This window comes from Cydia amplana, chromosome 18, assembly GCF_948474715.1.
Source record: "Cydia amplana chromosome 18, ilCydAmpl1.1, whole genome shotgun sequence".
In the NCBI taxonomy this organism is placed as follows: Eukaryota; Metazoa; Arthropoda; class Insecta; order Lepidoptera; family Tortricidae; genus Cydia; species Cydia amplana.
In genome coordinates, this window is record NC_086086.1 from 4335792 (window position 1) to 4353607 (window position 17816).

A 17816-nucleotide genomic window follows, 5' to 3' on the forward strand; every position below is an offset into this window, starting at 1 on the left:
CGGATTTAATGCGGATGCGGATGTGGAACAGGTCGGTACAGGAACGTCTTAACATCGGCGTAACTGCTAGACTGCTAGGTAATTTAGTAATTAACCAAAAAACCTATTAGAAATGAGCAGTCAAGCGTGACTGTGACTTATAAAATAAATAAATAAAATAAAATAAAATTCATTTATTTCGGACCATAAAATCCATAGTTACAATTAAATTACATTAAAATAAAATTAATTAATTACAATTAATGTACGGAACCCTTGGAACGCGAGTCCGACTTGCACTTGGCCGGTTTTTTGAAATAAAAATTACTAAAATGTAATATTTGACGTTTTTTAAGGTACTATCTTGAAATCCGCATCCGCGGATGAGCCTTTAAAAATCCGCATCCGCATCCGCGGATGTCAAAAAATCGGCATCCGCAACATCCCTGGTACTTATATAAGGTGAACTTTAGGGTGCCGCACACGGGTACCTACCTTTTTTTAGCGCAATGACAAGTTTCTAATCTTACGCGCTGGGGCTCACCAGTGCATGATCTTAAGTGTCACATACACCGTCCCACTAACCCTGGGTTAAACCGATAACCCAGTGTCAAATTGTTCTGGTGACCATGGTAACTCCGGTAACCCCGAGATAGTGGGATGGTGCAAGTGGCGCTATAGGCAAGTAGTCATGCATTCTATGCTTGCTCTAGCAGTCTGCAGCCTCTGCTCTGGCGTGAAGAGTCAATGTACATTTTTGGTTTTCGATTGACCACCATAACCACTAGATGACAGTCTGACAGATTTCCACCCGCACGATTCCATAGCGCTTCCCGCATCCAATGGTTTCCTCACATATCTTGACAGCCTATAGGTATTTGATCTCCGATTTAGAACCATTTTTGGAGAGCACAGCATTTCATGCAACCATTATACAACTTAGCTAAAGTAAAACAACTCCTAAGATTTCCAACATTTATTTGAGATATTTTTTTATATAAATATACAGCAACTGATCAGACGTTGCAGCGTAACTAATATAAGTACATTTTAAAGCTTGATAAAGCTGCTATAAATATTATAAAATTGCATAAAGGGAATAATTCATTTTCAATCACAATTTTAAATGCTTAAAATATAGTGTCTGTTCATTCTTCATCTTCATCCGAGAATGTGAGTATCTGAAAAGAATACATATAATTTAGAAATTAATTGTTTTTAGAAGCTTTTATTTAACTTGCCCTGTTAGTATAAATAATAAATAAATATTATAGGACATTTTTACACAAATTGACTCAGCCCCACGGTCCACGGTAAGCTCAAGTATGCTTGTGTTGTGGGTAGGTACTCAAACAACGATATAATATATAAATATTTAAATACCTACATATAAAACAACCATGACTCAGGAACAAATATCTGTGTCATCATTCATCACACAAATAAATATAATAGCTGCCACTATTCAGCACTTTAAACACAAATTCCTCCCCCTCCGTTCTATATGTCTCCAGCACCAAGTCAGAACACGCTGTGCAGTTCTTTTACTTGGCACTAATTTAGTGTGTTAGTAAAATATCAAAGATCGAAACTTACATCAGTCATTTCAGCCGTCAACTGCAACTCCGCCAACCCAGTGACCTCCTCCAAATAGCTGCCACTATTCAGCACTTTGAACACAAATTCCTCCCCCTCCGTTCTATATGTCTCCAGCACCAAGTCCGAACACGCTATGCAGTTCTTTTACTTACTAATTTAGTGTGTTGGTAAAATATCAAAGATCGAAACTTACATCAGTCATTTCAGCCGTCAACTGCAACTCCGCCAACCCAGTGACCTCCTCCAAATAGCTGCCACTATTCAGCACTTTGAACACAAATTCCTCCCCCTCCGTTCTATATGTCTCCAGCACCAAGTCCGAACACGCTATGCAGTTCTTTTACTTGGCACTAATTTAGTGTGTTGGTAAAATATCAAAGATAGAAACTTACATCAGTCATTTCAGCCGTCAACTGCAACTCCGCCAACCCAGTGACCTCCTCCAAATAGCTGCCACTATTCAGCACTTTGAACACAAATTCCTCCCCCTCCGTTCTATATTTATCCAGCACCAAGTCCGAACACGCTATGCAGTGGTTGAACTTGGCGCAGGTAGGCGCGACGGTGCGGTACGAGTGGAGGAACCCGCGGATGGAATGCGGGATGGGACCGAGCACGCCTTGCAGGTGGGGGGGGATGTCGGACTCGTCGGTCAGGTTGTATAGGGCTGGGGCGTGTTCTCTGAAAATTAAGTAAAACCTGTTAGCATTAATGTTCCTAAATTTAAAGCTTTGTGACACCTGTAGTTGACTCTGTTCACCCAACTCGGATCACCTTGGTTAATTAAGTAAACTAAAAATACACTTAATTCAACCATGATTTTCTTGGGGGTATTAAGCAAACTTTGAGTATATGTGATTCACCCTTTGTTCACCTGAGGTACTGAGGGAAAACTAAAGTGGTCGGACCTTCGAGCAACACCGGGAATTCGTACTATCTCTCCTCTGCCGAAGCATAGGCACAACTATACCTATGGCGGTGCGTGTTGTGACTCGTCCGTCCGTACACAAAAAGGGATCGAGGTGTGCAAGATTTGTCTTTAACGTGTCATTTTCTGTGTATTTGTGTCATCATTACAGATTGGATTTTGTATGTATTGAGTGAGAAGTGAGAGTGTGTGCAAGTTTCCCCGCAAAAAATGGCAGAATTATTTGTACGCTAAGATATCGCTTCCGACATGTCGGAAGTCGCTAGCTGGTGTTGCTCGAAGAGTCCGAATTAAAATATTGACGTGAAAATTAGGTTGAAATCCGTTTTGGATTCAGGCATAGGGTGGTGTACATAAACAGACTTACCTTAGGGTGTACTTAAGCTTTGGATTCCTCCGAAAACGGTGCCGTCATATGACGGCCGTCATATAGCGGCCGCAAAAGACGGCCGTCTTTACGGTGGCGACATGTGGAAACTACCACGGCGTCATAACACACCGTCATCCACCAAGGTCAAAGCGGCAAATTTGAAAAATGTAGGCGCGATGGGATAACGTCCCATAGAAAATTTGAATTTCGCGCCTTTTCCTACTGACAAGATTTGCTTGATCATCTATACTTTACTTGGAGGATGAAATATCATCAGAAGAGGAAAATAATCGTAGTACGGAATCATTTATTCAAATCTCGTGTCATTTATTCAAAATGGCGTCACCGCTATCTAATAAAACGTTCACGAAACTATCGACACCGTCATGACGGCCGTCATCTTACGTTACGTTGACAATCAACGTAACGTAACGCCGTCTAGGAAACCGCGCCATCTTGTTTACATAGACAACGTTCTAGTGACGTCAGTCAACGCTATATAGCGGCCGTAATATGACGGCACCGTTTTCGGAGGAATCCAAAGCTTTAGAGAAAGGAGTGCCTGGCGTCCGTTGGGTCGTTGGGTGGACGATATTCGGATGATTGCGGGTCATTTTTGGATGAGATTGGCTCAGGATCGGGATAAGTGGCGTACTCGAAGGCGATAAAAGGCTGATATGATGATGATGATGTACTTAGAGAGTACAAGGGGGTTGGGAGAGGAAGGCAACTCCGAAATAGGGCCCTAGAATAAGTAGTCTAAAACGTATTTAAGTTTGAGCATAGAGAAAAAAATACATAGAGTGCTCACTCCATACATCAGTTCAGACTATTAATTTCAGTGTCTACATCTCGCATCGAGTAGCGGAACTATCAGTACTGCTACTTGACAATAGATGTAGCACCGACCGGAAAGTCTTATCTCAACAGCATAAGACTTTCCGGTCGGTGGCTACATCTATTGTCAAGTAGCAGTACTGATAGTTCCGCTACTCGATGCTAGATGCTAATAGTCTTTTTGGTACTAAAACTGATGTATGGAGTGAGCACTCTATGTATTTTTTTCTCTATGGTTTGAGCAAGCGTGGGTACCGACCTGAGCGGGTGCTGCGTGAGCGCAGCGAGGAGTTCTACGGCGAGCGCGCCGGCCACGGCGGCGGCGCCGGGCCGGGTCACCGTGCACTGCTGGTCCAGCGTGCGGTCCTTCAGCGACTGACAACGTTAACGAAACGTACCATAAACTTTAAACATGTCTAAAAAACCGGATAAGTGCAAGTCGGACTCGCCCACCGAGTTCCGTACTTTTTAGGGTTCCGTACCCAAAGGGTAAAAACGGGACCCTATTACTAAGACTCCGCTGTCCGTCCGTCCGTCCGTCCGTCTGTCACCAGGCTGTATCTCACGAACAGTGATAGCTAGACAGTTGAAATTTTCACAGATGATGTATTTCTGTTGCCGCTATAACAACAAATACTAAAATCAGAACAAAATAAAGATTTAAGTGAGGCTCCCATACAACAAACGTGATTTTTGACCGAAGTTAAGCAACGTCGGGCGGGGTCAGTACTTGGATGGGTGACCGTTTTTTTGCTTGTCTTGCACTATTTTTTGTTGATGGTGCGGAACCCTCCGTGCGCGAGTCCGACTCGCACTTGGCCGGTTTTTAGTATTTGTTGTTATAGCGGTAACAGAAATACATCATCTGTGAAAATTTCAACTGTCTAGCTATTGCGGTTCATGAGGTACAGCCTGTTGACAGACAGACGGACGGACAGAGGAGTCTTAGTAATAGGGTCCCGTTTTTACCCTATGCGTACGGAACCCTAAAAACCAAATAATTAATACAAATACCTAAAATAAAGTTGTAGGTCTTAAAGACTATAAGAAGTGTTATTATGTACGAGAAGAATGGATTTGTAAACCATTTTTCGTGGATTAGGATTTAGTGTTTCATGGAGAATAAGGACAATATTAATTATATATTGATTGCTGTAGAAGAAATGTGTTGTAAAAATAGAAATATAAATTATGGTCAGACCACAGGTAAAAAATATAAAAGATGTATGATGATGTAGTATAAAAGATGTATGTAAGATGTGTGTATTACGAAAAACTGCGCGCTAGTTTGGTAGCTAAAATAGATGGCGCTGTACTACGCATGTTTTGTGGCAGAAGGCCGAAGGTACACGTTTATTACTGTATGTAGGTAGTTACATTGCCCGGGGCGGTGACGTCATTGCAGAAATAGCAGCCCAGCTGAGCGCCCGGCAGGTATGTAGCGTGCGACTGTTCAGCGGGTGACTGTTCAGCAGGTGACTGTTCAGTGGGTGACTGTTCAGCGGGTGACTGTTCAGCGGGTGACTGTTCAGTGGGTGACTGTTCAGCGGCTGACTGTTCAGCGTCTGACTGTAATGTAGGGTCGGATGAGGCTCCGTGCCTCATGACTAGGTAGCTGTCGAAGCCGAGCGCCGCGTTCAATACTATCTGGGGAAGAAATGGGTTTGTTAAAAATAATGTAGCATTTGTCATAATCGACACGTTTCTCATCTTGGCTAGGCCCCCAGGGCCCAGTTCTGCCCCACTCTCGCTAAGAGAAGTGACAGCAGCGGCGAGTCCTAGGTGTCTACGGGTAGTGTTCCAACTGTACAATTTCTTTCCTTTAAATCCGATGTGTGTTTTCACATTTTGCTTGAGAGAGAGAGAGATTGAGACGCCATGACATTGGACAAACATATTGGACAGATGGAATACCATTCTACGATGCGTAAACAAACGCATTCGCCCACTCCGTCAAAAAAGCGGCCAAGTGCGAGTTGGACTCGCCCATGAAGGGTTCCGTATTTAGGGGATTTATGACGTATTAAAAAAAACTACTTACTAGATCTCGTTCAAACCAATTTTCGGTGGAAGTTTGCATGGTAATGTACATCATATATTTTTTTTAGTTTTATCATTCTCTTATTTAAAAAAAAAAAATATATGAGCGAGCGTGTATGAGGAATATTATGAAAGTAACGGAAGCGAAAGAGGTATGTCAGGATCGTAGCAAGTGGAAATCCGTGGTCTCTGCCTACCCCTCCGGGAAATAGGCGTGATTATATGTATGTATGTATGTATGTATGTTATTTTAAAAGTTACAGGGGGGGGGGGGGACACATTTTACCACTTTGGAAGTGTCTCTCGCGCAAACTATTCAGTTTAGAAAAAAATTACATTAGAAACCTCAATATCATTTTTGAAGACCTATCCATAGATACCCCACACGTATGGGTTTGATGAAAAAAATGTTTTTGAGTTTCAGTTCTAAGTATGGGGAACCCCAAAAATTTATTGTTTTTTTTTTCTATTTTTGTGTAAAAATCTTAATGCGGTTCACAGAATACATCTACTTACCAAGTTTCAACAGTATAGTTCTTATAGTTTCGGAATAAAGTGGCTGTGACATACGGACGGACAGACAGACGGACGGACAGACAGACAGACAGACATGACGAATCCATAAGGGTTCCGTTTTTTGCCATTTCGCTACGGAACCCTAAAAAGACTTAAAGCTTTATAAGGCAGAGAAAATATATTTCCCTCATGATTTTGAACTTTGTTTCAAAGTGACGGTTCAATTTTGCATAATTTCTGACAATTGTAAAGCAGCGGTATAGTTTGTAGCTTTCTAATAGACCCCGAAGGCTAGTCTATTGTTAAGAAAAACCGCTCGTGCCACGTGCCACAACCACCTGCATAAAAAATCGGTACTTCGGTTACTGAGTGCCGGCGAGTCCAACGCTACAGAACCAGTCTAAAATGTGTCATCGAGATGCGTAACAAAGGCGCGTTATCGGAGAGCGCACCTACAATGGTTTTTTGAGCGTTGGACTAGCCCGCGCTCAGGTGCCAAATAGAATAATTAGGACCCTTTTTTGCAGGTAAGTAGCACGTGCGGTTTTACTGACAATAGACAATAGGATAAGCCTTCGGGGTCTACTAGAAAGCTACAAACTATAATAATAAATAAATAAATAAATAAAAAAGCCTTTTATTTCTCGCGAATATAAAATATACAGTCACATAACATATTATTAATTATCACATAAAGACACATAAAGACATGCTTCGTAGAAAGTCACAGTACATTTCTATAGGTCCCTATTCTATCATGCATTTTTTTTTGATAATTACTCATTAAGTTTAATACATTTAATTAAATCGAATATTTTCATGTCATTTCATACTAGAATAATAATAAAAAAAAAAAAAACTTTTTTTTTTCTTTACAAACTATAATACCTTCCCGTAATGAGCCCCAATCAGCGTGGGTAACCATCTGGCCTCCCTGGTGTCGAGTAGCAAGAACACTACATCATGATCCTGTATGGCTTCGGTGAGAGTTTTAATGTTGGCAGCAGTCTCGGCGCGTAGCGACTCGCCCACTGGGTGGCCTGGCATTGGGATGTGTAAAGCGATGCCGCGGGTTTCCTGTACGCAAAAACGGACTTAATCATTATGAAAATAAAGTTGAGTTTGGTTTATAGCAGGGATGTTGCGGATGCCGATTTTTTGACGCGGATGCGGATTTTTAAAGGCTCACATCCGCGGATGCGGATGTCAAGATAGTACCATAAAAAACGTCAAATATTACATTTTAGTAATTTTTATTTCAAAAGTCGGACTCGTGTTCCAAGGGTTCCGTACGTTAAGTCCCACTCACGCTTGACTGCTCATTTCTAATAGGTTTTTTGGTTAATGACTAAATCACCTAGCAGTCTAGCACTTACGCCGATGCTAAGACGTTCCTGTACCGACCTGTTTCACATCCGCATCCGCATTAAATCCCCATCGATTTTATGCGGATGCGGATGTTGAAAGTAATGCGGAAGTTCCGCGGTTGCGGATGCGGATATTCGCAACATCCCTGGTTTATAGCATGTGGCAGATGGTTTTTGATGTTGGGTGTACAACAGCAACACTCTTAACTGTCAGTCGGTATACCTTATGCCTTTTGTAATACGGTTTACGAACTGTCAGTTAACAGTGTGGGCGATGGTAGGTTTGACTCTGTTATCGCCCACGGGTTGCCATAGCAATCTTCTTCAGCTGTGTAAAATACGCATTTTCGTATTTAATAGGCTAGTAGACAAATTTTCATTTATGGTATCAATCAATCAGGTTTGTTTTTAGGATCTAATGTCTATATGAGACATTCGATCAATATTGCATTATAGCAATACAAAAGTCAGAAATGATAGTCAAAGTCCGACAGTCGTACTTCACTCGCGAAACGCCCCTGACAAATCGCTATGTGAACGTGAGGTCAAGGTCACTGAGATCGCATCTTGAAGTATGAGCAAAACAATAAAATTGCATTTTTGTAGGTGAAATATTGCGTTTATGTATATAGTTGCTATACAATCTTTTTTTGGATAAAATGTGAGGGATGGAATGGTATACATACTTATTTCGTTTTTGGAAGTTAAAAAAAAACTTAAATTTTGTAACTTTCAGATGTTGTATTTCGTATTATTTCCATATTTTTTTTAACCCCTCATTTCCCACGATATGACGTCACCCATAAGCGTTCTGGCGCGATTTCGAGCCCTTGGGAGCTGACAGGTTAATATCCATAATATTGTGATAATTGCTCATTTGCTATTATTTTACTAAATTATGTTATAAAATTCAACATGTGTCATCATCCCTATTGTCGATGACAAAAGGTTGCTGAGATAGTACCGCTGCCGCTGCTGGTAGTAGGGCCGCTGTGCCCCGTAGTCTTTTGGCACAGACATTAGCTGAGCCACCTTCCCTTTCAATTAGTTTGTAAGCATTATTGTGTACTTTTATTATGTACCTATGTTCAAACTCTTTGAATAAACGTCTTTTATTATTTTATTATTATTATAGTATGCATTACTTTTAGAACTTGTATTAGGCGGTATACAGAAGTGGAGATGGACTGGCCACATGTTGAGAGACAAGCAGGAAAAATGGAGTAAGATCGCAACGGATTGGTACCCAAGAGGTTGCACACGGAGTCAGAAGAAACCTCGAACAAGATGGGAGGACGAACTCAATCTCACAGCGGGCCCGAAATGGAGAGGAGTGGCCCACGACAGACCCCAATGGAAAGAGCTAGAGGAGGCCTTTGCCAAGCGGCACACTGAGCTTAGAGACATACTCTAACTCAGAACAAAAGGGCTTAATAGATAGATAGATTAGGCGGTATACTCACTACAGAAGGCAGGATCTTCCTGAGATTGTCTGCGGCGGAGTCTGCCTTGCCTCGGCCGGCGCGGCAATCCTCGTGCGTGAACAGCACTTGCCTCGTCGGGTTCGAGTAGGACACCTTGCCGTAGTCCACGAACGTGATGTGGCGGAAACCCCACGCCTGACAACAGAATAATAGTTATTTGTTTTACAAGGGGGCAAGGTTGTTGTTTAACCGCTCGTGCTAATATTGATACCCGAGCAAGCGAAAGATTCCAAAATTGAACCACGAGCGTAGCGAGTGGTTCGACTAACGGAATCTTGAGCGTTGCGAGGGTTTCAAAGAACGAGGGTTAAACAAAATTTGCCCCCGAGTGAAACACAAAATTTTTCACCACACCAACGCGAAGCAAATAATAATAAAATTCATTTATTTCGAGTAACGAGGACTCATAATCACAATAATATACAATTAAATTAAAATTACATTAAACAAAATAAATAACATTAAACATACAGTATTCTAAATAATACGCACAACACAACAAAAATTTAAATATTAAATGTAAAATATAAACAAAATCAAACCAAATCAAATCCAAACAAACGTTATTAAATATTTATCATCCAAAATCATCATTTAAAAGTAAATTCTACCAGCAAACATAGGAAAACAACTCGAAATTTGCATTTGATTACTTTGCCTCACATGTGAATAAAGTTGGTGTGGTGAAAACCAAATTAATGAGATTCAGTAAGCTTTCAGACTACTTTGATAAGGCAAGACCTTGAGTGTTGAGTGGCACGTAGCCAGCAAGTTAATTAATTTGTTAAATTTGAAATTAAATTATAATTTCAACAAGCCAAAAATTAATAAATATAAAAATAAATTTTGTAGTCACAGTAAATTTACTGCCATCTTTCGACACAAGATTAAAACTTTTGGAACACCAATTGACTTTGACCCTTGTCCTTTCACTGATGTGTTAAAATTGTTAAATATCTAACGGTGTCGCCATCTACACAAGTAATAGGCCGTCTTTTCGAGCATAAATTCTTCTTGATTTTCGAGGAACCTGTCAATTCCATAGAATTAATATGACTAGAACAACTGTCAATCTTCAAAAGTGCGACCAAAAATGAAATGCAAGTGTGTGCGTAAATTGTCTATGTGAGATCGAAAATAGTGATGTCATGTTACAACATATTAATAATCTGTCGATGTTTGATTGCTTTATCGACTACTTTTTCAAATGTGTTATTTTAAACGTTAAAATTCTACGACATTATGACGTATAAATAACACTTGCACTGCGTGTACTATCAAAATCGTTGCAGACTTATCTTAATGTAACTCTTACTGTGTTGGAAAGTGAAGTTTAAATTTACCGCTAAACATGAGCACCTTCAAAAAGGTATAACAATCGTTATTATTTGAAGTCGGTTATAAAAGCTAATATCTTAATGATGTCTTGTGAAGAAATAATTACATAGCTATTAATATACCGACAAGTTATCGATACTGTCATATGAACATTTTGTCAAGCCCTATCGTAAAGTAACAGGTTATGTTTTTACACAAAATATTTTAAATTATAGACTAATATGATAAAATATTAGCACACAAAGGAAGAAAAACTTATAATGAACTTTATAAACCGGCTTCTTACACTTTTTACGCTGTTAATTTGACAAAATATCGTTATGAAAATTTCGCTAGGAATATCATAAATCCTCTGAAATTAGTGTTTGCTTGGATTATTTGGCACTGTAACACTGAAATCCGGCACACTACAAGACACAATCTTCACTGAATTACTTTATTTAATACTTTTCGTCCTAATCCGTGTATATTTTTCAATTTGAAAATTACTGTGATACGCTCTTGGCCGTCCGCGGCCGTCGTCAAAGTCAAAAGTGGTCACGTTTTCTCATTGGTAGTCTGACTCTTTCGCACACATGGTATGTTCATATACGTGATGGCTTCCCTTTCGCACACTTCAGCTGTCTGTCAAGCGCGAGCGCGAAAATGACAAGTCTGTGGTCAATTCCCACGATGTGACGTCACCATAAGCGTTGCGGCTCATATATGAGCCGTGGGATTTAAGAGGTTAACAGTTCGCCGGATGATATCGGCCTGTCAGTTAGAAAAAAAAAACCCGACACGATCGATTACGTAACTTAGCCAACCTTCCGACATTCGAAGTTGCAAAAACAAACAATGTATACGGACAGAGAGTGTGGAAATGCGTTTTACCGAGCACCTTGAATAGATTTTCATTGGAACTATTAAAACTTATAGAAATATTATTAAACGAGTTTGGTAGCTCGGTCTCGTACGAAGAGGCGGTGTGATTTGGTGGTAACGCCGGTTTCCGCCGCAGCCAACGTTACGCTAAGTTTTCCGATGTCGGAGTTGCCGGGATTGGTTTGAAACTGCACGGCTGTGCACATTTCTGGGCGTCCATACCAAATCGACGGTGGTAATGGCAGTACGGCATCGGAGAGCTTCTGCGGCTTCGTGGGCTTCGGTCTTGAGATTGGTTCCGTGAACGTGATGGGAAACGGCGGTTTGAGCGGCTGTAGCGTTGATTATAGTTTTCGCGCGGTCTCGAACGGAGCTCGGCGACTTCAAGTGATAGCCTTCTTATCTCGCCGATGAGGTACTGGGTGTCGAGAGCTGACGTAGACGGTTGAGGTGGTGGTGGCGGTAGCAGCGAAGGTGGTAGGACTGCGGGAGAAGAGACTGCGGCGATCTGGTGCGACGATGTTGGCGTGTGCTCCAACATTTTGTCGGCGAGCAGCGCAAGGTCCTCCAACGTAGTTTTAATTTTGAAAGCTTCGCTGACGGTAAGCACGGAGCGTATGTGTGGCGGGAGATGATCTAGCCACATCATCTGTATGGTAGTCTCGGGAAACTTTTCTTTGTTGAGCGTCTTCATGCGTCGTAACAGCTGACTGGGCTTCTGCTCTCCGAGCTCGACTTGGGATAACAGCTTCTTCGTCTGGGCGCTGTTGCTCTCTTCGTACACAGAGATAAGCCGGTTCTTAATTACGGTGTAGTAGTTCTCTTCTGGCGGGGAGTAGATGAGATCGCTTACTGTTCTTATCAGAACAATTCTGTGTTTCCGTTAAAACACACGATGTCAATCTAGTGTTCCCACACCTACTTAAAATGAGAGGGCAGTGCACCGAAATCACTTAATTACGGCCTTGCTATTATGTACCTAACCATTAAAAATGAATTTGTAAATAATTTAAGACTCCTTAACTCAAAAATCTTTTTAAGTTAAGATTAGTAGTTAAGTTTAGTATGTAATACAATGTCTTTTTACTGAAATAAACAGTTTAAAATTAAAAAAAAAAAAAAAATTTTTAGAACAAAAAGTTGACAGTTCCGAACAACTGACAGGCCGATATCGTCCGGCGGGCTGGTAATCAGTGCCCTTTAGACTTTATTCACCTATCTTATACGGAGTTATATTATAGTTTGTCAAAGGACTGTCTCATTTCAAACATACATAGAGAGAATCATTCTATCGTTGTCTTACCCTAGTACTAGCACCCAAAAGAAAATTTAATTAAAAAACCGGCCAAGTGCGAGTCGGACTCGCGCACGGAGGGTTCCGCACCATCAACAAAAAATAGAGCAAAACAAGCAAAAAAACGGTCACTCATCCAAGTACTGACCCCGCCCGACGTTGCTTAACTTCGGTCAAAAATCACGTTTGTTGTATGGGAGCCCCACTTAAATCTTTATTTTATTCTGTTTTTAGTATTTGTTGTTATAGCGGCAACAGAAATACATCATCTGTGAAAATTTCAACTGTCTAGCTATCACGGTTCGTGAGATACAGCCTGGTGACAGACGGACAGCGGAGTCTTAGTAATAGGGTCCCGTTTTTACCCTTTGGGTACGGAACCCTAAAAATGAAAATAAGGAAGGTTACCAGCAAACCGCGAGCAACGTGGCAGCCGAGCGTGCCCGCGCCGAGCAGCAGGCACTTAGTCCGCTTCATGACGTCCACATCCAAGTCTGGTACGAGCCGCCACTTCATCAGCTTTACGTTCAGGTCGGACGATGTCTCTGCCAACCTGGAGATTGATGGCTGAGATTAGTGGGGTTTCAAAGTTCAAAGTTCAAAATTTTATTTGCTAAAATGCACGTACATAATGGATGTTACACAGGATCAACACAGGATGCAGGTATCAGCGCATTTAGCCCGAAGGCATGCAAAGCCAATAATTATATTAAGTATAAGACATATTTACATAATCATATTTACACAATCATATTTACAAGACATATTTACAGTTATATAAAAATTACTTAAAATTGAAATTAAAATTAATACATGTCAAACTAAAACTAAAACAAAAATATGGCTATGTCTATGATCATCCATGGTTGAGTTATTTGTGGTCAATTTAAAAACTAGCAAGTATAACGTTAACGGAATATCAATTGTTAAGAAATAATTTATTTAAAAAGGAATGAAATTGTTAACAATAAATAAAAATAAAAACAAACGGGTTTATGAGAGGCCTTTGAATTTATATCTAAATGTTGTCTTATTGCCAATACTACGTATCTCAAGGGCCGGATCTAGGGTAGAGCGAGTGTAGCGGCCGCTCTAGGCGCCAAATGGTAGGGGGGCGCCAAAATGGCAAATATATACTGTGAAAACAAACATCTAGAAAAAACGGACGGGTAACTACGGAACCTAATACTGAGCATGGAGCGCCTAAACTTAATCTCGCTCTATCTGCTATCTGGATCATAAAAACGAGTGATTCATCAAAATTCGCTTTGGGCGACACACAAACATATCTAAGTAGACTGCTAAAAACAGTTACCTTTCCGGTAGAAAAATAAGAAATGTTCTGTAACTCTAACAACTGGTTAATCAGACATAATCCCATACAGGGATAAGTTCACCTTTGTTGTATTTAATTTACTCTGTAACTGTGTTTCTCGTGTTTTTATTTCATGTGCAATAAAGCTAAAAAGCTTAAATGGAGATGGGCCGGACATGATGCACGCCACGACAAAGAAAGGTGGACTAAAAGAATCTCAACATGGACTGACCCCCCCGGTAAAAGAAAAAGAGGTCACCCTTTAGAAAGATGGGCGGACGAACTTACAAAGTTTACAAACGACGACTGGACAAAAATAGCCCAAGATAGGAAAAAGTGGAGAGAAATGGAGGAGGCCTATACTCGTCGAGAGATCTTTAATAATAATAAAAGTTAAAAAGTTAAAAAATAAATAATAATAATCAAATTCTATATCAATAATAATTGCATAATTGTAAAATGTATAATTAAAATTTAATTGTATTGTATATATTATAATGTATTATTAAAGAAATAAAAGGCTTAAATTAAATAAATAAATAAATAAAGCTATCTATATATACATACATAATATGAGGTTCAAAGGGTCTTGTTAGGTAAAATTATTCAATTTGTTATCACAGGTACGGTACAAACCTGACGCACACATTTGCAATTGCCCCAGTCTGATTTAGCGACGTAAAAAGCTTTTGGTCATGCGCTAACCTAAGACCTACTTAATAGGGTCCATCGACGCCGACATGTTGGCAAGCTTGGGCCCGAAGTTGCCGCGGTCATTCCTCTCCCACCCGACCCAGCCAGCACTCTCTACTGCTTGCACATTCTGAAAAAAAAAATGTATATGTATAAAATGTTCTAAGATATCATTCATTGTTTATGGCTTCACATCAAATCATTCTCATTCATCAATAAGGAGATTCTAGAACATTTCTGTTTGAAAATCCTGTTTTGAGACCTGTAACGGCAGTGACCTCTTGAGAGGCCAGTGCCCAATTATGTAGGCAGTGCCGGCCCGAGCCCTTGATCAGGGTAGAGCGAAATCGGGTTTTGGCGCCCTTCGTTGATGTTTTCAAGCGTATTTTCCACCCCTTCCCCCCCTAGCCACGCTCCGATTTGCCATTTTGGCGCCCCTCTTGCCATCCGGCGCCTAGAGCGGCCGCTCCACTCGCTCTACCCTAGCTAGATCCGGCCCTGTATGTAGGCTACCGATAGTGATGAAAATTGTTATTTGTCCACAGCCTAATGGCAAATGTGATGTTTGTGCGGTAATGTGAGTTTTTTGACATTTAAAATTAATTACCTTTATTTGCAATGACTAACTTTAGAATTTAGGATGACATGGAAATTACCGGTTTGGTATGAAATTTAAGTATCTGTATGCATTATGTGTATTATATAATCCTATGACCTAACTATATCAGTTTTGTTTAAGACATTCCCAGTCTCCATAATCAAATTACAAAAGTAATAAATGCAAATGCTTACCTCAGGTATGGAAACTGTGAACACCAAGCTTTTATCAACAGCACCGCTAGCACTGCACCTCAGCCCTATTACCCGGATATCGCTCTTGCATAGACTCGGACAATGCTCAAGCAATGCTGCCAAAAACGACCGCAGAGGCCATCCCGGATTGTTTCCATTACTCGGATCAGCAAACACAAAATAAAGACTTGATAAGTCAATGTTTAAATCATTTTGTACTTCTAATTTTGGATTGAATAATTGGGCTAAAGGTTTTATAGAAGCATTATCATTTTCTTTAAGAATAAAAAAGAAGTTTTTCTGATCTGGATCAAATTTTTTATAATCTTGTGAGATATCTTCAAGCTGTTTGTTGCTGAAGCTTAAAGATATGCTATTGGTTTCTTTGAGGTAGACAGTGGGCTGGCTCGGTGATGGGAAGGCAAACCAATAGTAGTAGTGGAACTTCTTCAAATCCTGACAAAATCAAAAGTAGTTTTATATACAGAAAAAACATGCAGTCAAGTATATTATAGTTTTTGATAGGCTCTAACATACAATTAAACACAAATAAACTAAAAGGCCTCTATAAGGATTAACAAATTATTTTCACAAATAGAAAATTACTATTAAAATGTAGGCAATTAAGAAGGTTAATTGAAACATGTTTTGCATTCTGTATTAGCAATGTGCATAAAATATTAATAAATGGCTGTACTTTGAGAGAGACTATTATGTTTTTGTAGATTAATAAAATAATGTGCATGATTGTAACATGAAACCAAAACAAACATGTTACGGCAAAACAGCATATCTTACTACATATGTCCTATGATATCCACATGTGCCGTTTTCTGTAACAGTGCCAGGTAATGGCCCTTCTGTTTTCAATAAGTAAGAATGAATACATTAGGTAACTCACAGCCATAGACTAGGAATCCTCTAGACGGAGTTTAGAGCAATTATTTCATGAAACCGATGCTGCCAAAATTACTGGGGTGCGGGGGACGAGGTGAGCGAATCCCCGAAAGCGAGTGATTGGTCCGTTCAAAGACACAGACCAATCACGGCACGGGATTCTGACACTTGACTCGATGATGGAGTAAAACTACCGTATATAGTGGCAGAGGGGGTAGCGTTACTATGCCCAGTCTAGAGGATGTCTTGTCTGTGAACAGTGCCAAGGTAATGGCCCTTCTGTTTTCAATAAGTAAGAATGAATACATTAGGTAACTCACAGCAAAGGAAAGAACGATATAATTCAACAAGGCCCTGGGATTTGTGATCCATGTTTTTTTCTTAATGTTAGCCCATATTGCTTCACCAACTGAATTAAGTAAGGCTGCCTTGTCTATGTTCTTAAACTCTTCTATTGTGTTCTTGTTCATTATAGTTCCCGTTACATTCTCGTAGAGCTGTTCATTGGCGGGTTCCCTATAATGTACAGAAAATTACGATACACAATCATTTTTATTGTTAAACTAAGTGTATATAAAATCTATGTTACTGTAAGATAATTAAAATTTACTTGATTACTAACTTATTGAATGAGGTTCCGTCGACTTCAAATACAGTTCCGATATCATTACGATATGTAAATCGGCCGAAAATTTGTTTTGTAGTTTCGTTCAGCCTATCCACTTCTAGTTTCATATCAGTAAGAGCATGCCAAAAGGATGGGTGAACGAAGGACGTAAACGGCACATATTGAATTATTTCTCCATTTGACGCCATTTTACATAATTCAATTCGTAATATTTTGTACTTATTATTTCTGGTAATATTTTATTATTCTTCAAAACACTATTAACAAGCATTCAAGTTCAACAAATGTCAATACACACGAATGTCAATGTCAAATATTGTCAGAGCCATTTTTTTTTATTATGTTCCGAATTCCAGTCTGAGTCTATGAGCGCCTACCGCGAACCACGTTCGACGTGTTGCCTCTCTGTCGCACTTGTAAATTCGTACGTAAGTGTGACAGGGAGGTAACACGTCGAACGTGGTTCGCGGTAGGCCCTGATTACGCACCGGAACACGACCTCGGTGCGGTCAAAATATCTCTTTCCCGCTCTCACTTATAGCTGCGTCCTTAATGGACATGCGGTGAACCAGATTACACACTATCGATACATACGTGCGTCGCCTTCTGACACTACTGATAATATCTGGCAGTTGGATTAAAAACTTGGTAGCCCTTTGAGGAAAAGAAAACATAATCATTATTTTCAGTTTTGAAAAATGTAGTAATGTCTACATTCAAAGCAGCTATTTTAAATTTTTTCTTGGTTAACACATAATTAAGCTACTTTCATGTAAGGTTGCTTTTAATGTTTGGCCTAATTCACCCGAAATTATCGTGAATTAAGCAGTGAGTATTTTAATGCTTTCCTTTTTTTCTCAAGCCCCCTCCACACT

The 17816-nt window shown here is 40.0% G+C and overlaps 1 protein-coding gene across 1 annotated transcript; it reads right to left on the bottom strand.

Moving 5' to 3' along the window:
- Positions 1-1952: 1952 nt before the first annotated feature.
- Positions 1953-17195, bottom strand: LOC134656571 (ubiquitin-like modifier-activating enzyme ATG7). Its single transcript, XM_063512129.1, has 11 exons — positions 16936-17195; positions 16634-16829; positions 15417-15872; positions 14648-14754; positions 13025-13169; positions 9100-9255; positions 7158-7346; positions 5277-5360; positions 5091-5162; positions 3973-4088; positions 1953-2259 (listed from the first exon to the last, which is right to left on the bottom strand). The coding sequence occupies exons 1-11, from the start codon at positions 17127-17129 to the stop codon at positions 1953-1955; spliced, it is 2022 nt and encodes a 673-aa protein (XP_063368199.1). The 5' UTR covers positions 17130-17195.
- Positions 17196-17816: the final 621 nt, after the last annotated feature.

Excerpts from the sequence above, each read along its gene's own strand:
- LOC134656571 (XM_063512129.1), bottom strand. The coding sequence starts at position 17,129 with ATGGCGTCAAATGGAGAAATAATTCAATATGTGCCGTTTACGTCCTTC. Across the intron at positions 5,163-5,276 it reads ACCCTACATTACAGTCAGAC|TCGCACGCTACATACCTGCC; the intron begins GCTGAACAGTCA and ends CCCGCTGAACAG. Across the intron at positions 4,089-5,090 it reads ACGTCACCGCCCCGGGCAAT|TCGCTGAAGGACCGCACGCT; the intron begins GTAACTACCTAC and ends TAACGTTGTCAG.